General features: G+C 40.5%; 4 protein-coding genes and 1 long non-coding RNA gene across 8 annotated transcripts; 3 read left to right on the plus strand and 2 right to left on the minus strand.

Annotated features, from left to right (window-relative positions):
• Positions 1-1,074: 1,074 nt before the first annotated feature.
• Pkaap (A-kinase anchoring protein pkaap) lies at positions 1,075-5,731 on the plus strand. Its single transcript, XM_071712022.1, has 10 exons — positions 1,075-1,444; positions 1,853-2,624; positions 2,708-2,831; positions 2,911-3,047; positions 3,120-3,270; positions 3,380-3,494; positions 3,639-3,813; positions 3,889-3,962; positions 4,046-4,098; positions 4,184-5,731. Exons 1-10 carry the CDS (start codon positions 1,420-1,422, stop codon positions 4,271-4,273), a joined length of 1,716 nt encoding a protein of 571 aa, XP_071568123.1. The 5' UTR covers positions 1,075-1,419; the 3' UTR covers positions 4,274-5,731.
• LOC139775765 (G-protein coupled receptor 143) lies at positions 4,608-8,101 on the minus strand. The gene is made up of 6 exons (XM_071712032.1): positions 7,918-8,101; positions 7,263-7,368; positions 7,002-7,096; positions 6,746-6,924; positions 6,331-6,658; positions 4,608-6,248 (listed from the first exon to the last, which is right to left on the minus strand). Exons 1-6 carry the CDS (start codon positions 8,065-8,067, stop codon positions 6,006-6,008), a joined length of 1,101 nt encoding a protein of 366 aa, XP_071568133.1. The 5' UTR covers positions 8,068-8,101; the 3' UTR covers positions 4,608-6,005.
• A 147-nt stretch (positions 8,102-8,248) lies between these two features.
• On the minus strand, positions 8,249-11,637 carry LOC139775764 (pleiotropic regulator 1-like). Of its 4 annotated transcripts, none has more exons than XM_071712031.1 (7): positions 11,498-11,637; positions 10,283-10,644; positions 10,098-10,204; positions 9,869-9,990; positions 9,498-9,772; positions 8,596-9,393; positions 8,249-8,475 (listed from the first exon to the last, which is right to left on the minus strand). In XM_071712031.1, the coding sequence occupies exons 2-7, from the start codon at positions 10,283-10,285 to the stop codon at positions 8,416-8,418; spliced, it is 1,365 nt and encodes a 454-aa protein (XP_071568132.1). In that variant the 5' UTR covers positions 10,286-10,644; positions 11,498-11,637; the 3' UTR covers positions 8,249-8,415. The 4 variants fall into 4 exon arrangements, with proteins under 4 accessions (XP_071568132.1, XP_071568130.1, XP_071568129.1 ...); XM_071712029.1 differs by having other exon boundaries at positions 10,283-10,647; XM_071712028.1 differs by having other exon boundaries at positions 11,397-11,535.
• LOC139775771 (uncharacterized) lies at positions 9,315-10,034 on the plus strand. The gene is made up of 3 exons (XR_011718920.1): positions 9,315-9,455; positions 9,545-9,747; positions 9,852-10,034. It is a non-coding gene; the product is annotated as an uncharacterized lncRNA (long non-coding RNA).
• A 54-nt stretch (positions 11,638-11,691) lies between the features above and the next one.
• On the plus strand, positions 11,692-15,025 carry LOC139775760 (bifunctional purine biosynthesis protein ATIC). The gene is made up of 7 exons (XM_071712020.1): positions 11,692-11,833; positions 12,391-12,594; positions 12,742-13,030; positions 13,103-13,594; positions 13,761-14,153; positions 14,260-14,524; positions 14,698-15,025. The coding sequence occupies exons 1-7, from the start codon at positions 11,815-11,817 to the stop codon at positions 14,815-14,817; spliced, it is 1,782 nt and encodes a 593-aa protein (XP_071568121.1). The 5' UTR covers positions 11,692-11,814; the 3' UTR covers positions 14,818-15,025.
• The last annotated feature ends 727 nt before the right edge of the window (positions 15,026-15,752 follow it).

Below are 15,752 nucleotides of genomic sequence, written 5' to 3' on the forward strand. Positions count from 1 at the left end.
GTATTTTCGTACGGCCTCGTACTCCGGTCATCATGAAGTGTTTGCACGTGCCCCGCGTGACGATCTCGAGAACCCGGACGGGCGGCCGGCACCGTCGTCCACTTGGCGTGCTCGAGAGAGACTCGGTCGGATGCTTCGTAGATATTTACAAATAGAGTAAAGGGGGCTACGAGAGGGAACGAAGCGCTCTTGAAAGAATTGCGAGAGCCTGTTCCAGGTATCCTCTCTCGCCCTCGTGAGACTAATGTATCTTTGTAATTTTGTTGCTCCTTTCAATGAAAATAAGTCTTCCGAATATAATTAATGCGCGCGGATTATTGTAAAGGAATATCCGAGGAACGAGACGGAAAATTTCTCACGTTAATCACGTGTTTCGTAATTTAATTTTAATTAGACCGATTTTTATCTATCTAAATGATGTTTCGAGACTGAAAGTTGGAATTTCATGAATAATGCGCAGTAGGATTATAGTGTTGTGTAAATTAATGATGCAACAGAGACTTCCAGTAATTAATCATATTTTATTTCTTTAAAAAACGTCACAGATATAAATATAATGTGCAAATTAAATCATCAGAACCGGACAAAAACGTATAAATATTTTTCCAGATAAGGTAATCTACTTTTCCCTTTTTCGCAGGCCATTTTACATTTCAGTGCGCGCGATAAATTGACACGCGGCCAAATGTGAGACATCAATAATATAAAATTTCGATATTAATCGTCCGCGCTTCGGAAAGAACGTTTGAAAAACCCGCGCGAAAAACTTTCACGACGTGTGCACTTTCCGCACTTTCTCCTCTCCCCTCGCCCACGCCCGCGCGGCTTGGAGCGAGAAGGTGCACGCGAGACGCAGCTAAATTCGCTCATTTGCAGCTGGAACTTACATCCTTCTTCTTTCTCCCTCCGACATCCAGTCGTTTTCTATCCGTTTCAATCCAAATCGTAGACGGAGTGCAGACGGACTCCTCCCCGCCGGACGTGCCGTCGCCTGCACCTGCCTGCACCCGCCTGCACCTGCACTCGCGTAATGTGTCGTAATCGGCGGACGATGCAAACAACAGTAATCTGTCACCTCGCACGTCCGTGATGACGCCGAGGCGGAATGTCGCGCGCCGCCGCGGGCGCGCGTAGCCCCCCGCCTGCCCCCCCCTCCGGGTGCTTTGTACGTACGTCGTCGCCGTCAGCGGGGTGGCTCGGCCGCCGACCGTCCCCCCCAGGTCCATCGTCGTCGACCGGATCGTCCGTCCCGATCATCGCGCGCGCGGCACAGCCTGACACCTCCTCGGCGCGGCGCCGTTCACGCGCCCCGTGGGATGCGCGCCCGCCGCACTCGCAGCAGCGCATCGCCCGTTGTTTACCCTACGGCGACCCCCGCGTCATCGGCGACCCTTATCATGCGACGCGCTGACACGAACGATGCTCCAATTTTTTAAGAAGATTGGTAACTATTATTATCGCACGAACGCCTCACATGCCGCGCGGCGTAGGTGAAACGGACGAATCGCCTCCTCCTCCTCCCCCCGTCTAGCACGCGTCGTCCCCCGAGACGACTGACCTCCTGACATTTGCAACACGTTGCCCTTTTCCTCTTTATTTTCCTTTCCTTCGTTCCTCTCTCCCATAGAGATTTTTTAGGGAATCACCTGTCGGCGTTCCGTCATTCGAATTGGATTTTTGCCTTTTTAATATTTATGTATCTTCTTGTTTACATTCAAAATTAGAATTAGTTAAATCGCCTGGTAACTGTCCTGGAAAATGGCTGTTTATAACAGTTATATCCTTCTTCGTACGTTTCAACGTTTTAATTTTAATTGTCATTGTAATGAAATTGTGTGCGGCGCTTTTGCAGGACAAAGGGATAAGTCCGGATTACCAGAAACCTCACCTACGAGATCGACGAGCTCGGGTAGCTTCCTGACAGATGGATTCAACGGTGGCGCGTCGTCCATTCGGACGCCCTCGGGTGTACTGTGCAGTCTCGAGGAAGAAGAGGAGGAGGAGATTCTCAACAATGACGCCGAGGAGGCGCGCGCCTTCAGCTCCCGGTTGTCCAAAGGTCTGCCGGAGGTACTTAAGGACAAGAGTGCCCTTGGTTACTTCATCCAGTTCATGGACATCAGGAAGCGCGTAGCTCTCATCAAGTTCTGGTTGGAGGTGGAATGCTTGTGCAGCGCATCCGGGATGCCCGACGCACAGAGAGTCAGACGGTCAAATCAAAAGGAGCTGCTGGACGCCTTGCCCGCTTCCCTAGACGATAACGAAAACTTTAGCTGCGACGTGCTCGCCAGCGATGTAGATACTCAAACGAGCAGCGAAATACCGTTGGACGAGAGGGCGGACGACGCGACGTCCAACGGTATGCCAAAGACTAGTCAGGCGGTAAGCAAAACGCGACAATCAAACCACGATTGTACAAGTGGGAGACACGACGCGACGACGACCAGGCAGGACGCTTTGAGAATTTACAGGAGGTACATTCTCAAGGAGGCTCTGGGTGTAAATCAAATATCCGAGGAGTTGAGGGTAGATATGGAGAGGGCCATTGTCCAGGAAAACATTGAGCCTATATTACGGTGCCTATCTGCTGTTCAAAGCATAGTATACGATATATTAGAAAACGAGTGAGTGACGCATGTTCATTGGCACGCCACTCGAATCTATAACTGACACGTATAAAACAAAAATTTATAAATTTTTTTCGCAGATATATTAACGATTTTTTACGAAGTGAATTTCACTGTAAGCATCAAATTGACGTGCTCACCAGTGGCAATGTACAATTAGCGGATATATTGTATAACGAGACAGCATTCTTCTACTTTATGGAGGTTTGCATCGCGCTCTTCACGATCGCTTACTTCTGCCGAAATTTTCGTGAGAGATTCTTCTCCATTCTTTACATTCCAGTTTATGGAACTCGAGAATAAACGAGAGCTGTTGGACTTCTGGATGTCGGCTATAAGTTACAAGCAGAATCTCTTGGAGAAGAAAGGTGCAGCCGATCCCGAAGAAGCGCAATCCGATGCCGTTATTATATACGAGAAGTAATTTCTATATAACATATGAGTATATGGAGGAGGGAAGTAAGTGACTTATATGAATGTTACTTTTCTCAGATATTTCAGCTTACAAGCAACCATGCCTCTTGGATTTAGTGATAAGATTCGTTTCCATGTGGAACAGAATATTTGCCGCGAGGACGATAGTGGTCCACAGCCCGATTGTTTCGATAAACCCAGTAAAATCGTATATAATTTTCTCAATAAGGTATTACTAATTTATTACACAGATTTGCCTATAACTCGTACACAGCCGCACTCACTGCACAAGCTCTCGCTTCAAAGTAGTCGTTTTAAAAGCCAACACTGTCTTCCAGCATTATCTCCCAGCGTTCTTATCATCACAGCTGTATTATAAATACTTATCGGAGCTAATCAGCACGATTCAGACCAGCCCGTGTCCGAGTTTACATTCCAAGATAAGAAGAACAGGTTGGTGCCGTTGATTCCAATGTTGTCACGCATGAAAGATATTAAAGAATACTGTGTCTTTTGATCAGTAATCATATAATTTTTATGTAATTTTATCTTTGTATAATATATGATGTTAATTAAAAGATATATAATTACTTGCAGGTTCAGATTGCAGCAGTGAAGTAAGCTCCGTGTGTACTAGTATGCCAAGTATTTCTCAAATAGGAAATAATGGCAGCAGAGTATCTGATAATAAAAAAACTATCAACAGTCACATGAATATCGACACCAGGCAACTTTACGATCCAGATTCCTTGTGGCGACGTAACAAATATAGGTATTTGACAATTTAACATTAATACACATATCCGTACTGATTTGTAAGCCGTAAATAATTTTATGCACTTTGTAGTTTAAGCATTGGTTACGTTGACAACTTAGGTAGATTTATTACCGAAATAGAGCCAGATCCTCATAGAAAATACGGTAAGTTACACACATATTTAGTTTGTAAGCTAACATATATATATATATATGAGATTGTATAAAATCATGTACGCAAATTTCAGAATCTCGCCTAACTCGTGTTGTAAAACGACTTATAAATATAGAACAAGATAAGGTAAATATTTTATTGGCATTTTATAATTCATTAATAAAAGTAATAATGGGCATTGTTTGATTAATGCATTATTTGTTATTGATAGGCTAAAGAGGAATTGGCATGGAGGATCACCGAGATGATCATTCGTGAAATCACGTCTTTGACACTTGGAGCTTCAAATCTTCCCTCTTGATGGTGTAAACTTGACGTGACGATTCTGAGGCTTGAGTTTTTCTTAAGTATAGATGTTTTATGTATTTGTGTAAGTAAAGTGCTTTGTCCTTTTATTTTAAATGTTAACGTAATAATGCTACAGACTTTGCCAAAGTGCCAAACAGAAAAACGGAAAATTCTAATTTATTTTATAATACGACATCTTAAAAAGGAAATATTATGAAGGAAGATATGTTCTGGGATGTTTTACATTTTTGTATTTTATATTTTGGCATGAAACATAACGATGAAACAGAGACTTGAATTTGCTAATCAATAATTTAATCCGAATTTATAAGTAAGTTGTTTATAAATAAGTGTAAATAACTTTATTAGAAATTGACATACGTATTTTAGTATCTTTACAATTCGTTGCGTAAAATAATTTATAAAGATCTTATAAGCAGCATAATCTGTAATATTTTTTTGTAACTATTAAAAGATCTTCCTATTTTATTAATTTATTATAAAATACTCGATGAGCAAAGAACAATAATTTAACGAATACGATTTAATTCCTTCATCAGTTATCGTCGACGATACCAGAAGCAAAAAAATCAATGCAAATGATTATCGTATACATCTATGTCGTATATATATCTAAATCATAATTAAATCTATATTTATAAAAAAATACTCAGTTAATATGAAAAAGATATAAAGACTTATGTATGTGTCAAAATTTATATACAATAGAATATTTAGAGTAATACCATCTTATTTTTTTTCCATTCTATCTTAAATCTTGGCAGTCATTTTTAATTATTTTCGTACGTGCGAAACTTATTAACATTTGCATGATTTTTCTCGCTTCTGATAAGATGACTAATGCAGATATTGACGAAAATTCTTAAAATATAAGATTTTGTACTTTTTTCATTGCCAATTTATACGACGATTGGTGTTAAAATAGATAATGAGATATATATGTACATACGATGATGCATATGACCGCCGTTGATCGTGATATTATGATATAGAAGAAGATATATTTTAACAGTATTTAGAGCGTATAACACACGTAATGTTTAAGTACAAAATGTTATTAATAACGAAACTACGAAACCCCTATTATACATATATGCTCTATCTTCTATTTTGTTATATCTTTTTATTTATGAGACTATTATACGATGCACACTGTAAAAAAAAGTATATTTACTATCTTTCAAAAAGGCACCCTGTCTTTTAAAAATAATCAAACAGTCTATTATTGTATGCAAATGTATTACAAATGCGTATATATGCGCCGAATCTTTTCTTTGAAAAACTCTCTCTCTTGCATAGATGTTTCTTTTTTATTTTACACCTTCGTTGTTATGCTTCAAAATCGCGATTCTCTGTAGATGTCTAAATATTACCTAAATTATGTCCATCCATTTTCTGTTTATTGTATCGCGGATGTATAATGTATTAAAAAAACTATATTTTAATACGATCTCTCTGTGTAATATATTAAAACATTCTATTTTATAAAATATTTCCCCCAAGTTATTTCGAAAAAAATTGTTTAATAAAATATTCTTTTATCCGAGTCGAGACGTTCTCTGAGAAATCTTATTGGGAAATCGCGCCTGAACGGAAATGCACGATAACGAGTCTGACTTTATAATATGTATAAAAACTGACTTCATATATTAAATCTATCTTTAACACTACGATATGGCATACACTATTTACACTTCTCGACAAACTGGCAGTAAAATGGATTCTCACAGAGACGAAGATCCGTTTATACTGACATGCGGTACTTTCTGTCTGTATCCCGTTTGCGGATTGAGCAATGGTGACGATTCAGAAACGTGCACGTCGCTGTCTATCCCGGCAATCGTATGTAAATGCAGACTGGTGCTCGACTTGTAATCTTGACAACACTCTAAACGCAATTTCTCCCTTCTGGTCCACGACTGATAAACGATCGCGTTGAAGAACGCTTGGAGGGGATTTGTCACAGCCTGTCACAGATTGAGAAGGAAATCTCGATTAGTTCTCTGCGTTTGGCCGTGCGCTTGAAATTAGATTTATACACGAACGTACCATTATGTACCACAAAGTGATGATCGCCTTGATCGGCAATTGAAACCACAGGGTCCACAATAGTATTCCGTTAATTAGATTGGGCGTCCAGCACACGTAATAGACCACATTGATGAGAGCGAATTTCAATCTGACCGTCTGTATCAGCCTTCGCTCCCTGCCGGTCATCTGAGCCATACTGTGGAGAACCGCCGTCTCGAGGTCCCGCGTCGATGCGACGTACAAAATGGGATTCGCGATCATGACCACCGCCAGCAGCACGTAAGTGGCGAAGTAATTCGGAAGGATGCGCAATAGCGCGCTGGACAACGACGTCAGGCTGTGACAGCTGCAAGAAAATTTCGCCCGGTTATCACACACATCGCTCTAAGGGCGTACGCCTGGGGTGCCGCATGCGATACTTCTAAGACCTGACTTTGCGTTCGGAATGTACAGAATGATCAGCCCGAACGCGGTGAGAATAGCGGGGAGCACCCAGGCCAGGATGTGATAGCACGCAGGACGTCCGTTTTTGTCTCCCAGCAGTAACTTCATGTCCACCGCGTAGCACAACGTCCATATCCACGTGGCCATGTAGAAATACTGGATCCACGCCTACGAGCAAACGATCTCTCTCAGTCCTCCACGTGAACTTTCAATGGGTATCAAGCGTGGGAGGTGTCAAACATTACCGATAACACGGCGCAAAACACCACGTTGGGCATGTCACCCTCTATGGGTATGATGGACTTGAAATTCCTCCATAGCGCCGACCTCACAAACACACCTGATAGAGTACAGAACAATCAGAGATAAGATACCGATTTTGTTTGTCTACCGTGTCATTGTATTCGCTGACCAAAATTAACTTATAGCTGTTTGTAACTAATTTGCAGATGTTTATGTACTACTAACTGCTATTGGCATAATCTAATTGCAATAATAAACTAGACCTAAGGACGCTAAGAGATCAGCAACGGCAAGCCATACAATAATATCTCGTCCTCTGGAGAAACTCCGCCGACGATAAGAATTACTTGAATCCTCTCGGGGCAGTATCTGAAAAAATATTTTCCTTCAGTGCCAATTTGTGAACGTTCCTTGGTACTTTCAAGTATTTCTCGTTAAATTTACCTCAATCTAACAACATTACACGTGCAAATAAATGTTTACAACTATTATTATAAACTTAAATCATTAATATGTATAAATAAGTACAATATAATATAATATAAAATTATTTCATATTTTATTCAAATATTTTTTATATGTTACATTATGTTATAATTATTTGATACAAATACTTTTATATCGGTTTCTTTTAGCTGCACTTTTTCGTACACTTCTCACATGGAAAACCGGATAAATATACGCGTTGGAGGAAGAGACGAGGTGTACAAGGTGCAACCAAAACGGATCAACAGAGAAGTCGCATCATGACAGAGAAGTTTCGATTCCGGGACAATATCTTTCGGCGATCGATTCCGGTCGTGGTAAAGAATTCGGGTCAATTCCCGCTCTGTACGTTAGTCGTCGCAAATTAATAAGAAAAGAACGAATCGGTGAGGCGAAGGCTCGTTCGGGGATAACATTCCGCGCTGAATTTACCTGATAAATCGCGCCTATCATGCCCATCGTGGACGAGAGCATGCACACCGTGTTGTACGCGTCTGTATTGAATTCCTGCATTATCGCTATCGCCATATCCGTTCGGTTTGTATGATGACAGCAGAACGTTTGCAGGGTCGGGTCGGCCATTGCTATCGGATGTTATCGCGATCAAGTTCAGCGTGTCTCTGCCCCGACTTATCCTACTCGATCTAGTAACTCTCTCCGTACGGAAAGAAACCGGAGTTCCCCACTCGAGCGTCCGCCAGCCAATCGATACGTTCGAATCTTGTCTTACGATAAACGAAATACGTATCTCTTAAAACGGGAATCTCGGTAGAAATCTTTTCGTTCTTTTATTGCAGCTCGGATAGCTTTGTCCGTTACAACCTGGAAGCCAAAGCGATCCTATATAAAAAAATAAATTTCTGAACGCGTTACATTCAGCCGCGTTAAATTAATTGAATGAGCGTATACGGCATTCCAATAAGTTAGAGCTCAGTATTTTCTTCGCTTTATTATGTCGGGCCGCCAGTCGACGGGATGCGTTTCCTCAGTCTGAAAACATAGATAACGGGGATAATTAGCGCAAAGCTTAGAAAACGATGAGCTAGTCGAATGTTATCAGCGCGCGTGCGATTGCCAAATCGACACGAGCGTGATATAAAATCAACTTACGGCAGTATCGTCTTCCTTGTACACTTTAATCGTCTTGTCAGCCTCTGTCGTAATCATCCGAGTGCCTGACATGTCGAACGTAATGCTGAACACCCCGGCCTCGCTGTCCATTGACCCGGGCTGAACCGGCGCTTGGAGCCGCTGGAAATTGTATCCGGTTCGCCAGTCCCACAGATGCATCGTACCGTTGTCTGCGCCGGAAACCAAGACTCCGTCGGCATTCACGGCCAGGCAATTGACTATGGCGTTGTGGCCCGACAGGTTCTGAATAAACTTCCCCTCCGGACACTTCCACTGCTTGATATTGTCCGGCGACGCCGAGGCGAACATGTACAGAGACGGGTGGAACGTCAGGGCGCGCACGCTCTTCTTGTGATTCGTCAGAGTGGCCCTGGACTTGCCGGCAGCCAGGTCCCACAGGCGAATCGTGCAGTCGTGGCTGCCGGTGGCGATCTGCGGCTCGGCAGACTGACAGATCACGCTGGCCACCGTGTTGGTGTGCCCGACGAGGGTGTGAACGTTCGCCTTGGTACGCATGTCCCACACTCTCCCGGTGGAGTCACGCCCCGCCGTTACCAGGACGTCTATAGTGGGGTGTAACGCCATGGAGTACACCGCCGACAGGTGGCCGTGGTAGTGCCTTATCACCTTGTTATATTCCAGATCCCAGCATTTAACCTGTCGATCTTCCCCGCAGGAAAATAGGTAGGGATGCCTCTGCGAGAACGCGAGGCCGCGAACGCTGCTTATGTGGCCGGTCAGCGAAACCTTCAACTTGCCACTGGCTAGATCCCATATCTGTAAATTCCAAACATTTGTACGAGCTTGCATGGAGAACCTGTTAACTTCGTTAATCTTACGTACTAGAATATTACTAAATAATGCGAGAATGAAGCACTCACTTTGATTACTCTATCGGCCGAGCCTGTAGCAAACCACTCGTTTCCAGGCTCCACGGCGCAACATCTCACCCATCCCAAGTGACCGCTGATAACTCTGTACAGTTTCCATGGCGCGTGCCACTTGGGTTTCGCCATCGACGGCGTTTTCTTTTGCGGCATTGTGAGCGCACCGCCGCCCATATTGCTTCCCGCACTTATTGGTACTACGCTTGCGCTTCCTTTTGTCGTAGTGTAAGGAACAATTGCCGAGGTAGGGTTAATTCCAAAAGTTTCATCTAAAAATCATATTAAAATTGATACAATAAAGACACATGTAAGAGTAACGGTACTTATTTTTATCTCAATTGTGTGTAGGTATCGCAGGATATTACCTCCTGGCGGTGGAGGATCCGCAGTGTCATTGTCTTGCTGTACTTTAAACGTATTTTGCTTGACCCGTTCTAATATTGGACCATAACAATCTTTAGCCTTAACCATTTTCTTCATTTGTTGCCTAAAAAAAATAAATATTATAAATAAATAACTGCTTGTCCACGAGATTAAAGCAGGCAGGTTTGATTAAGTAGAAATTCAGAGTAGCTGCAACGGCAAGTTACTCACAACATAGGATCTTCCGGCGGTAAAGATCCTTGATTCAACAGGAACATATCGTGAGTTCTCTTTAAGGACCGAAACACTAGCGTGTGCACAGAATGCCGTTGGACATCCTAGAACAGGATAATGAAGTATAGATTTTTATTCAAAATAATTCAAAATAATATTCAAGACAGTTAAAACACTCTTACCATATTTCGTAATACTGTAAGATATATTTACGATTCTATTCCTTTGTATTTCGTATTTCAAATCCTATTTTTTTAATGAGGGTGCTGTTAACTGATTATTTGTTTTTTCAGTTCTTTGGCACATCCAGTTCTTTTTCTTGAGTACTGGAAAATCACTTTGTGAGCTCTTGTGTGTTGTACGGATAAGGAATTTCCAATGTTTCTTGTTAACGATACAGTCTAATGCATCCAAACACAATTCTTATTTCTTGAGACTCTGCTCCGCAATCCACGTTCACATCTAAACATTTTAGCATTTCGAATCTCCGTATTTTTGAGGTTATGAGACTTTCCTCTAGTTGTTTCCTTCTTGCGTCGTTGGCCTACTGGAAACGTGGAAACTTTTCATCCGGATGGGGATTTTCGATACATTCTCGAAGCTCTCAATTTTTGAACAATGAACATTCATCATCTGTTTCATGCAAGCTACAATTAACTTAAAATAAAAGAAAATTGGAAGAAAATATTTTTTATTAAAAAATCAATATTACCTTGAATTTTTTAAACGGCACTATGCTATTTTTTCATGATATCATAGAGGAGTGAAGAGGACTTTAAGGATTCAACGTACTATCAGAAATGTCATTTATTTATAACAATAAAGGAAAAAACTAAGAGGGCGAAGTCCTATACAGGAATATCTGTAATCTATTGCGTATCAAACCAATTATTAATATTCAAGACCTTCGAGAAAAGATAATTATACAGCTTGTTATACAACTTTGAATTTCAAATAGTATAATATTATAGCTGCTACGCGCATAGTAACTTGTAAAAAAAATAGCATAGTGTCGTTTAAAAAATTCAAGGTAACATTGATTTTTTGAAAAATATTTTTTTTTTCTATTTTCTTTCATCTCGCGAGTTGTATATAAACTTGCACGAAACAGATGAATGTTCAAAAATTGAATGTTTCAAAAATTTATAATTTCTCTTTATTTTAATAAAATGGTATAAATATTACTTGTTAAGTTAATCAAACACTAATTAAGTTAATATCTCTCAGAGCTTAAAAGAGAAGTCCGATAAAAGAGAAGAGAATGATTATCTGAATTATCTCTGTTTCTCCGCTCACCTAAAGGAACATTTCAAATTTTTAAGAAAACGACTGTACGTTGGTGGTCGTCCAGATATACATAATATTTATCATCTAAATATAACAGGATGACATTTGACCTGCTGTTCTCCTGCTGTTGTTGCCACTTGTTGGCTTGTTGCGACATGCCGTCAACGTCACACGTCACACGCGTGTTATCGTATTTACGCTATTCACCGCCTGCAGGGGAGATGGATGTGTGTGTACATTATATCGTTCGATATAATACGTGCTCGTTGGTGGCACATCCTCTTTGCCACGCATCGCCTAAATTGCTTCCAATCGAGCGTGGAGGAAGTTCCCTCAGTATAGGATACTTGCAGACCGGCTTTGTTCAGAAAGATAAACACTACCTGTTTGTTTAGTTCTGCGTCCCGTCCGGATCTAACGCCTGAAAATGCCAGCGAGCAAATTAGGTGAGCTATTTCATAGAACTGAAAAGAAACGACGATGATCTGATTAACCTTTAATTGAGCAGCACGTGATGGAGCACCGCTTGCCGGATCTACTTCTTCTTTTGTTAATGAAACGTTAACAATTTAAAATATTCTTCTCTGTATCTCTTCCATCTAGACGCGAATTACGTTTTAATCGTTATTGTTTGGCAACTGCATTATTAGGCATGAAATTTAAATTTTGATTAATACGAAATCACATAAAGTTAATAAATTTTCTGCATATAAAATCAAAATATTACTTTATGTTGTAGATTAAAATAAAGAAATATAAATCGAGAGAATTATGATAATTATAAAAAATTTATGCTACTGGAACAAACATACACAGTAGAAGAATATCGAAGAAGAGACAAAACTTTAAATGATATTTGCATCTTTATAGATCTTCTAACTGTTTTCTCAATATTTATACTTAAAATATATATATTTTTCACATCTTTCGTAATTTCTATTTATAAATAATAATACTTTATGAACAATGACAGAGATACTAATCAGTTTTATGAAATTTTCAGCTCTTTTAAGCGTATCTGACAAGACGGACCTGTTACCACTGGCAAGGAAACTACACGAATTTGGATTGACTCTAATCGCATCTGGAGGTACCGCACAGGCATTGAGAGACGCCAAGTTACCGGTGCAAGATGTTTCTGAAGTTACAGGAGCACCCGAGATGCTTGGTGGACGCGTGAAGACCCTTCATCCTGCCATTCATGCTGGTAAGAATAAATTTGTTATAATTAAGTGACTTTATTCATATTTATCAAAATGTTATTTAATTAAGTGCAATAACAACTATGTAGCAATATGTACAACTAAGCTATGATGCAATTCTTATAATTTTTACATTATTTTTACCATGACAGGCATTCTCGCCAGGTTGACAGATTCCGACGCTCGAGATCTTCAGAAGCAAAATTATGATCTTATCCAGGTGGTAGTTTGCAATCTCTATCCCTTTGTAAATACCATTTCGAAACCAAACGTGACGGCCGAGGACGCGATAGAGAACATCGATATCGGTGGTGTGACTTTATTGCGCGCGGCTGCAAAGAATCATACCAGAGTTACAGTTATCTGTGACCCGACCGATTACGAAAAGGTCATCAAAGAGATGGACACTGCTGCCGACAAGAATACCTCGTTGCAGACTAGGTAAGCTTGCACGATATAAATGCAGCATTGCAATCTTGCAAGATTCCTTATAAATGTATGTATAATTTCCAGGCAAACTTTAGCCCTGAAAGCGTTCACTCACACCGCCGAATACGACAACGCTATCTCGGATTACTTCCGCAAGCAATATAGCCCCGGTGTCTCCCAGCTCACTCTCCGTTACGGCATGAATCCGCATCAGAAGCCCGCGCAGATATTCACCACTCTGGAGAAGTTGCCGTTGACCGTGCTGAACGGGTCACCTGGGTTCATCAATCTGTGCGACGCGTTAAACGGCTATCAACTGGTGAAAGAATTGAAGTCCGCTCTAAACTTACCGGCAGCGACTTCCTTCAAGCACGTCAGCCCGGCTGGGGCCGCAGTCGGCGTTCCCCTGGACAGTATACAGGCGAAACTGTGCCAAGTGGATGATCTTCACGATCAGCTCACCCCTTTGGCAGCCGCTTACGCTCGTGCGCGAGGTGCCGATCGAATGTCCAGTTTTGGCGATTTCATCGCATTGTCTGAACCGTGCGACGCTATAACAGCAAAGATTATCTCAAGGTACATGATGCTAATGCCTGATATTAATGCATGATGATAATATTGATACAATATTGGTAATATATTGTATTAATATCTCTCTCACAAATATAAGATGATAATATAATAACATAATATGTAATATTGACGATAATATTTATATTAATAAATTTCTGTAACTATTTAGAGAAGTCTCAGACGGCATTATCGCGTCTGGCTACTCGGAAGAGGCTCTTCAAACACTGAAGAAGAAGAAGGGTGGCGCATATTGTGTGCTTCAAATCGATCCTTCTTACGAACCGTCTCCGATGGAACGCAAGACTCTGTACGGCCTGGTTATGGAGCAGAAACGTAACGACGCGGTTATCGACAAGTCGGCGTTCGACAATGTCGTGACGATGAAGTCGAAGACTCTGCCAGAAAACGCTATCCGTGATCTGATCGTGGCCACTGTCACCGTAAAATATACACAAAGCAATTCTGTCTGTTATGCCAAAGACGGGCAAGTAATCGGCACAGGAGCTGGACAGCAATCTAGAATTCACTGTACTAGGCTTGCCGGAGACAAGGCCGATAATTGGTTCGTTATCCTTTTATTATACATATATAAAAAATAAATGGCCAAAGACATGGCAATAGTTATGAAAGTTATCTTGCATTATATACATATATACTTATATTATTAGGTGGCTTCGCCAGCACTCGAAGGTAACAGGAATGAAGTTCAAGAAGGGCGTGAAAAGAGCGGAGATCTCTAATGCTATTGACAATTACGTCAACGGGTCCATTGGGAAGGATATGGATGAAGCTACCTGGGCCGCTATGTACGAAGTCATTCCTGAAAAACTGTCGGAGAGCGATAGGATCGAGTGGCTGAAGAAGCTGAACAATGTTGCTCTGAGCAGCGATGCCTTCTTCCCGTTTAGAGACAATGTGGACAGGGCTAGACTTGTAATTATTATTATTATTATATGTTATCTTTATTTTAGATACAGTCGTATAAAAATTTAAATTTAAATTTAAACATCAATAAATTAAACGTCATTCGACCGACTTATCTTTTTCATAGATATTAAATTTACTATGTTTTATATGTTTTTATAATTCTTTTTCTCTCGTTACAGAGTGGTGTCAAGTTTATTGCGAGTCCTGCTGGTTCCACAAACGACGCAGCAGTAATCGATGCTTGCGACGAACACGGAATAGTGCTGGCTCACACCGGTTTCCGATTGTTCCATCATTAAATCTGAAATAGAATGTTATACATTGTTAGTATTTTTATACGATGTATCGAGTCGAGAGATTTCTTCCAATTAATGTTACAGCTTTTCAATATGAAAAGAGCGACAACATAAAAGCTATTTTTGTACCGCTTTTTTTACTTCTAATGTCTATTAAGCTTTATATGCGCAGTTACATGTAAAATGTTGAATATAAACGTTTACATACATACATTGTTGTAGCTGTGATCTATCGAAAAATTTATCTCGCATATATTTGGACTTTAGTTCAGTTTAAGTAGTTATATCAATTTATTTCTAATATCTTCAGATGATCAGATTAAATAACTATGAGTTTCGTAAGTTATCGATTCTATTGACGTCAATCAATTTCTATTTTTTCCCATTCTTTTGAATGTTCGAAAAATGGAAAGAAACTATATTTATAAGCACTAAATATCTTAAGAATGTATTACATAAGATTCTTGGGGAATGCTTTATCTATAGAGCCTTCTTTTGAAGAGGAGAATAAAAGAATAGATAATAACATTGATGAAAAGGCGGGGAAGGGATAGATGAAGATTACAACTTCAAAAAACTTAATTAGTGATCAAGTTTCGTTTAACATTCGGTGTACACAAGGATAAATGATGCATCATGCGTGAATCGGAAAGTATATCCCTATTGTCACGGAAAGTACCGCTACATCTGAATGTGGCGCGACATTACGGATAAAAATTTGATTGGCTGTCCTATTTTTCGGCCGCCATTATGCTGGGGCTATAATACACTATGCGCGTTTTCGCGAATCGGATTCGCGAATTGTGCATTTGTATGCCATTCGTGCTAAGCAAGCACACATGGTATACAAATGCACGATTCGCGAATCCGATTCGCGAAAACGCGCATAGTGTAGCCCCAGCCTTATGCGCAATGTACTTATCTTTTTACATCATTAA

The sequence above is a fragment of the Temnothorax nylanderi genome, unplaced genomic scaffold, assembly GCF_030848795.1.
Source record: "Temnothorax nylanderi isolate EJ_2023f unplaced genomic scaffold, tnyl_v1.0 TNYL_tig0104_pilon, whole genome shotgun sequence".
In the NCBI taxonomy this organism is placed as follows: domain Eukaryota; kingdom Metazoa; phylum Arthropoda; class Insecta; order Hymenoptera; family Formicidae; genus Temnothorax; species Temnothorax nylanderi.

Excerpts from the sequence above, each read along its gene's own strand:
- Pkaap (XM_071712022.1), top strand. The coding sequence starts at position 1,420 with ATGCTCCAATTTTTTAAGAAGATTG. Across the intron at positions 2,625-2,707 it reads TACGATATATTAGAAAACGA|ATATATTAACGATTTTTTAC; the intron begins GTGAGTGACGCA and ends TTTTTTTCGCAG. Across the intron at positions 4,099-4,183 it reads TAAATATAGAACAAGATAAG|GCTAAAGAGGAATTGGCATG; the intron begins GTAAATATTTTA and ends TGTTATTGATAG.
- LOC139775765 (XM_071712032.1), bottom strand. The coding sequence starts at position 8,067 with ATGGCCGACCCGACCCTGCAAACGTTCTGCTGTCATCATACAAACCGA. Across the intron at positions 7,369-7,917 it reads TGATAGGCGCGATTTATCAG|ATACTGCCCCGAGAGGATTC; the intron begins GTAAATTCAGCG and ends ATATTTTTTCAG. Across the intron at positions 6,249-6,330 it reads TCACTTTGTGGTACATAATG|GCTGTGACAAATCCCCTCCA; the intron begins GTACGTTCGTGT and ends AATCTGTGACAG.
- LOC139775764 (XM_071712031.1), bottom strand. Across the intron at positions 9,394-9,497 it reads CGGCCGATAGAGTAATCAAA|ATATGGGATCTAGCCAGTGG; the intron begins GTGAGTGCTTCA and ends TGGAATTTACAG. Across the intron at positions 8,476-8,595 it reads ACAAGGAAGACGATACTGCC|ACTGAGGAAACGCATCCCGT; the intron begins GTAAGTTGATTT and ends CTATGTTTTCAG.
- LOC139775760 (XM_071712020.1), top strand. Across the intron at positions 13,031-13,102 it reads AATACCTCGTTGCAGACTAG|GCAAACTTTAGCCCTGAAAG; the intron begins GTAAGCTTGCAC and ends TATAATTTCCAG. Across the intron at positions 14,525-14,697 it reads ATGTGGACAGGGCTAGACTT|AGTGGTGTCAAGTTTATTGC; the intron begins GTAATTATTATT and ends CTCTCGTTACAG.